Genomic DNA, 6760 nt, shown 5'->3' with positions numbered 1-6760 from the left:
TGTGGATTATTGTAACCTGGATTAAAAGTGTGGATTATTGTAACCTGAATTAAAAGTGTGGATTATTGTAACCTGAATTAAAAGTGTGGATCATTGTAGTGAAGCCTTCGTCTTCAACCATGGACAGAGGCCTCATGTCAGTGACGATCATGTTCAGGATGTTTCAGTGAAGACAGCTGCTGCTGTGGTGTCCATGATGTCTGTCCATCATGAAGGATGTTGTTGTTTGTTGTTGTTTTCTGGAATGAGACAGTAAATATGTTTTATATCATAATTTACAGCAACTCAAGAAACACCTTGTTTCACTTACAGTGTTAGGTTCAGGCAAAAGTAGCTAAAAGAGCTATTATACACACACACACACACACACACACACACACACACACACACACACACACATATATATATATATATATATATATATATATATATAATACTTAATTACATACATTTGAGTAGATGTAATAAATTACTTTAATTCCTGTTTAAATGCAATTCATCCTGCCATACCTGCAGTGTCTTCAGACTTTGCCAACAAATTAAAAGTTGAAGCTTAATCATTAAATTATTATCTTTGTGTTAGATTTATTTATAAATCACATTTAAACACTGCTTGTTCCAATTACATTAAATAAAAAGTAACACGTTCTCTATCACGTCATTAATCAGATAAACAAACAAACAAGCAGCTTCATCTACCAGAGAGACTGACGTTACGTTTTCTCTCTTGAAACAGAACAAAGTGTTAAATTGTAGAGACTCACCTGCAACACATGAAGAGTTGCATCAGCTGCAGCTCCTTCCTCCTCCTCGTGACTCCGACATGTTTATGTTTTATCTCCGTGGTTCTACCGTGTCGTGTCGGTGATTTTCAAAGCAGCGTGCTTCTCAGTTTTTATCTTTGTGAAGTTCTCCCACCCTTGGAAGGACTTGGGTCGAACAGTTTTCTCTGCGTTGGTCATTTGTAAAATTTACTTATTTCAGAATCAGAATAAACTTTATTGGAATTGCACCGAGGTACAACGTGAATATGTACGTACAGTCGTCTGAAAGATGGGCGGAGTGCACGAAACTGCAACTACAGGAGAGCGCGGCCATTTTATCCTTATCAGATAATAATCTTAGATAGGAAAAGGGGGAGAAACATGAGGGTAGATAGTGGTATTACAAAAAAAGATCTTTCACATCTTGTCCATCAGGACACGATTTGAGACATCAAAAAACTCTACCAGCAGCAAAATTAAAACGTGATTACATTTGCATTTGACATCAAGGTGTTGAGATTTGTCCATGAGCGTTTTTCAGATCAGCCACAGTTTCTGAAGATGTTGTTCCAGCCAGCAGTTCTGATAAGCTTGCCCAGAGAGTTCTCCGGGGGAGGGGCGATAGATGAAGCTTTTGTCCTTGGGTACTCATGCCCCAGGAGAAATTTGATAGTCAGCCTGTCTTCGAGGCCGTCAGGAGTCTGATTCAGATAAGCTTAATATTTGTTTTTTCTTCAGCCTAGAGTCCATCTGGGCGTTCTGGTTCCGAAAATGCCTAATTGTGGGATTCCATTCCACTGATCCATGCTGAGTCTCCTTCAAGGTCGAACCCACCACGCTGACGAGTCCCAGAAGCCGCAGGTGGTCTGCGATTCTCAATCGCCTCCACCTTATGGTTAAGCTCGTAGACCAGATGATTTAAAGTTCCCACAGCGAGGACCAGACCTTCACGCTGACTCGGAAGCTTTTCCATGGCCAAAACTGCTGCCGCTGTCTGCTTCAAAAGTCGATAAAACAGAGCCCCGCCGATGCCAAAAGCAGAGACCCTGCTATCATAATTCCAAATATGTAAACGTCTTCAACATCTTCTTGAGACAGAACAGAGAGGCACATCATCTGCCACACTCCCCACGAATCCATGACGTACCCCACAGCGTGATTCTCAGCTGGACACGCCGGTTCTCCATGACCTTGTCGTTTTGATGAAAAAATCTTATCAATAGAGTTGAACGCCCACGATACCAAATCCATAATCTTATTAATTTATGTTCGGGAGATGAGACCCAGGCGCTACAGACAGACAGAGAGCAGAGCAGGAAGAAGGAAAAAAAACGGGGGAGGAGAAACGGAAGCTGCCACCTCAATGAGAGCCTGGGAGGAAAAATTTTATTTTATTTAATTAATTTTAATTTATTTAATTATTTCCCTTTGAAAACAGACCCTCGCTCTGTTCAAATCGCGCAGCAGTTTTTTTTTTTCAAACTTTATTCAGTCAGTCAGCATTGACAATGAACTGCAGGTGAACAAAACAAAACGGCTCCGCAGCGCCGTGAAAGATGCATAATCGTGCGACACAACGAATCGATAATGAAATTCGTTGCCAACGCTTTTAATCATCGATTTTTATCGATTTTATCGATTCGTTGTTGCAGCCCTAGTATAGATGCAGCAACTCGGACAGATAGGGCAGGACAAGTCCATTAAGAGCTTTAAAAGTCAATAAAAGTAATTTCAAATGAATCCTGGAATGTACAGGCAGCCAGTGCAGGGAGGCTAAAACAGGAGAAATGTGTTCAAACTTTCATGTGCCAGTTAAAAGCCGTGTAGCAGTGTTCTGTACCCTCTGAAGCTGACAGATACATGAATCACTGATCCCTGTATAGAGTGCATTACAGTAGTCCAGCCGAGTGGTCACAAAGGTGTGAACTACTGTTTCAAAATGCTGCTTAGAAAGAATCAGCTTCACCTTAGCCAGCTGCCTTAGATGGAAAAAACTAGTTTTAACAACTGCTGTGACGTGATTTTCTAATTTTAGTCCAGCATCGACTTTGACCCCCAGGTTTGTAATAATTGGCCTGATATACTGGGCCAATGAACCAACATTGACATTGGGAGTCTCAGTGGAGCTTCCAAAGACTATCGCCTCAGTCTTTCCCTCATTAAACTTTAAGAAGTTCACAGCCACGCAGGCTTTGATGTCCTCCAGACATGAAAACAGAGGGGCCAGAGAGTTAGTCCTTTTTCTTTAGCGGGACATATATCTGTGTATCATCTGCATAACCATGAAAGGAGATCCCATATTTTCTAAAAAATAGAGGCAAGAGGGAGCAGGTACAGCATGAAGAGGAGGGGGCCTAAGACTGAGCCCTGTAGAACCCCACACAAGAGAGGAGCAGAGGAGGTCACATGGTCACCAAGGCGGACACAGAAAGTACGCTCTGCTAAATAGGACCTAAACCAGTTCAGTGCTGCACCGCTGACACCCCCCATTGCTTCAAACAACAAAGTAAGATGTTCTGGTCCACAGTGTCAAAAGCAGCTGATAAGTTGAAAAGCAGTAGGACAACACAGTCACCAGAGTCTGTTGCTAAAAATATGTTGTTGAAAACCTTTAAAAGTGCAGATTCTGTGTAGAGCTTTAAAACCAGACTGTAAAACATCGAGAATGTTCTGTTCTTTCATATATGCTGATAGTTGGTCGTACACCACCGTCTGGAGAATTTTTGAAAAAAATGGCAGTTTGGAGATTGTCCTGTAGTTAGCAAGAACAGAGGGGTTCAGAGTGGTTTCTTAATGAGAGGCTGGACCGCTGCATGTTTCACATTTCCAGGGACCACACCAGAGGACAGACTGCTGTTCAAAAGAGCAAGGACTGAAGGACCCACAGTGAAGAAGACCTCTTTGAATAAACGAGGAGGAAGAGCATCACTTGGTGAACCTGTTGGCTTTAAGTGACTGAGCACCTCCTGCAGAGACGACAGAGTCACTGGTTCAAAGCTTCAAAAACAGCCGAGCAGGGCACAGAGACTGAGGGCTCATGAGCAGAAGGTCACATCTGGACTCTGGTGGAAGTGACTTTTTCAACAAAGACATTTAGAAAGTTTCACATGCAGCAGGTGAGGATTCAGTGCAGTTAGTTTGTGGAGCATTAAGAACAGAACCAATTACTTTACGTACGTCACCACAGGATCCTGGCAGGGCTGCAGGGACAGGGAGCAACAGTCAAAGTCTTTTATGGCGTCTTTGCCCAGACGAACGCTCTGGGTGCCATAACCGGACGCCGCTGAGTGGGACAGAAAATAAAAATTAGTCAATAAGAAGACAAAGTGTAGTGAAAGATTGTAGGGACAGTGTTTTAGCTCCGGAATTCAATTTTTTTTTTCAAAGTATACACTACTAGAGTTCTGATAAGTGCAACATATTTCTACAGTTTTACAGTGTGTCACCAAAGTGAGTCCACCCCTCACATTCCTGCAGATATTAAAGTTGATCTTTTCATGGGACAACTCTGACAAAATGACACTTTGACACAATGAAAAGTGTGTGTGTGTGCAGCTTATATAGCAGTGTGAATTGATCTTCCCTCAAAGTAACTCTATATACAGCCATTCATGTCTAAACCACCAGCAACAGAAGTGAGTACACCCTTTAGTGAAAGTTCCTGACGTGTCAATATTTTGTGTGGCCACCATTATTTACCAGAACTGCCTGAACTCTCCTGGGCACGGAGTTTACCAGAGCTTCACTGGTTCCACTGGAGTGCTTTTCCACTCCTCCATGACGACATCACGGAGCTGGTGGATATTCGAGACTTTACGCTCCTCCACCTTCCACTTGAGGATGCCCCAAAGATGTTCTCTTGGGTTTAGGTCTGGAGACATGCTTGGCCAGTCCATCACCTTTACCCTCAGCCTCTTCAGTAAAGCAGAGGTCGTCTTCGAGGTGTGTTGGGGTCATCATCATGCTGGAGCACTGCCCTGCCACCCAGTTTCTGGAGGGAGGGGATCATGCTCTGCTTCAGTATTTCACAGTACATGTTGGAGTTCATGTGTCCCGTAACTCCCCAACACCTGCTGCACTCATGCAGCCCCAGACCATGGCATTCCCACCACCATGCTTGACAGTAGGCATCACACACTTATCTTTGTACTCCTCACCTGATTGCCACCACACGCTTGAGACCATCTGAACCAAACAAATTAATCTTGGTCTCATCAGACCTAGGGATGCACCACTTTTTTAAAACTTCTGATCCGATCACGATACCTAAATCTAAATATCGGCCGATACCGATCCAGTTCCGATATCTTGATCATCATAGATTTTATATGAGGCTGTAATAATCTCCTCTCAAGCACAATTTGTACAAATATATGCATGCATGTCCAAAAAGGCAGCAAGTTTTATTATGTTGGATAAGTTTTAAAGTTAGAATTAAATTCTGCTAACACAAAACATGTTTATTTTTTTATTCCTAGCTTTAAAGTGGATATTAAAGTGATTAATTTAAGTGACTGTTTAAAGTTTTTTTTTTTTAAATAAGGGGCAGATATAAGATTTTTTTTCTTCTTTCTGCACTCTTTTCATTCAATGTTTTCTTTTTGATGATTTTTTAAAATTTTGTTTCTTTTAAATGAATAAATACATTAATTAAATAAAATGTTAAATGGCTTCAAACACCTGGCATAAACCAACAGACATGTTCCTGATTTTAGTGTTTTACATCACTTTATAATGTAGCTGTTTTTGTTTCTTTATATTTCCATCGGGGAAACTAAACAGCCACTGGCCAAAAGGATGGCCCAGCACAGAAGATCAACACCATCAGGCCAGGACTCTGAGGTCTACACTCATCTCCAGGCCAGCGGTCACTCTTTCAGGGATGAAGATGTTCACATCCTGGACAGAGAGGAACGATGGTTTGAGAGAGGAGTAAAGGAGGCCATCTTTGTGAAAAGAAACCGTCCATCATTAAACAGGGGCGGAGCCTCCAGGTTCAACTGTCCCCCTCTTACAATGCTGTGATTGCTAGTATCACTCAGCCCCCTGTGAACAGTAAACAGCCATCAGGTGCTAATGATCCATTGTTAGGCTGATGGTCCTTCTTGAGCATGTGATCAGCTGGTTTTGGTTGTCAGCAGCAAACTGGTTGATCCACTCTGAGAAGGTGCTATTTAAGAGACTGAGCTGAATACAGCACCTCAGACTGAAGAAGTCCTCAGGATGAGAGACGAAACGTTTCTACATTTTTTTGTTTTGTTTTGTTGAATGTCCAGAGGAGCAGATTGAACTTTTTTTGGATTTGATGAAGTGTTTCCTGTCGGCACCATCATGCTCACCTGTGTCTTTCTTTTTCTCATGGTAGGTGTAAACAGCTCCGGCAGTACAGTTTTTCCCATGACGAGTCATCTTCTTAAATATCTTATTTCCTTAACCGGGAAGTGAAAGAAAGTCCTGCTGTTTTATGCTTTAACTCCTTTACGCTTCAGTATGCTAATGTTAGCCGCTACCGCTATCAGGAAAAAGAAACGTGTCGACCTCAACTGTATTCGGACGTTTCCTTAAAAAACAAGAAACAACCAAAGAATGAGCTGATCCCGACTCGTTCCACGTTGCTAAATAAAATACTGAATGTTTGGCGTCGAGACGTAAACACGCTCTTCTTCTCTGGTTTCTGCACGAGCGCTTTCTTCTTCTTCTGTGGCTGCGGTCCCGGCTGTCAGCTTGATGTGCACCACCACCTACAGGCTGGATGTCAGAAGCTTCTTCTTCTTCTTCTTCTTATGTGGCTGCGGTCCCGGCTGTCAGCTTGATGTGCACCACCACCTACAGGCTGGATGTCAGAAGCTTCTTCTTCTTCTTCTTCTTCTTCTTCTTCTTCTTCTTCTTCTGGGCCCTGCAGTCCCGGGTGTCAGCTTGATGTGCACCACCACCTACAGGCTGGATGTCAGAAGGTTCTTCTTCTTCTTCTTCTTCTTCTGTGGCTGCGGTCCCGG

The 6760-nt window shown here is 42.7% G+C and overlaps 1 protein-coding gene across 1 annotated transcript in view; it reads right to left on the bottom strand.

Annotated features, from left to right (window-relative positions):
• The window catches only part of LOC119422007 (nitric oxide synthase interacting protein), a gene marked incomplete in the record, with an annotated part of 45588 nt that extends 39038 nt beyond the window's left edge, over window positions 1-6550 (bottom strand). The window contains 2 exon segments of the mRNA XM_037689352.1: window positions 3942-4047; window positions 6104-6550. Coding sequence (XP_037545280.1) covers window positions 3942-4047; window positions 6104-6173 — 176 coding nt within the window.
• Between the last annotated feature and the right edge of the window lie 210 nt (window positions 6551-6760).

The sequence above is a fragment of the Nematolebias whitei genome, chromosome 15 (assembly GCF_014905685.2).
Source record: "Nematolebias whitei isolate Nwh7 chromosome 15, NemWhi1, whole genome shotgun sequence".
In the NCBI taxonomy this organism is placed as follows: Eukaryota; Metazoa; Chordata; class Actinopteri; order Cyprinodontiformes; family Rivulidae; genus Nematolebias; species Nematolebias whitei.
The sequence above is the reverse complement of the archived record's forward strand: the minus strand, read 5'-3'. Positions and strand labels throughout refer to the sequence as shown.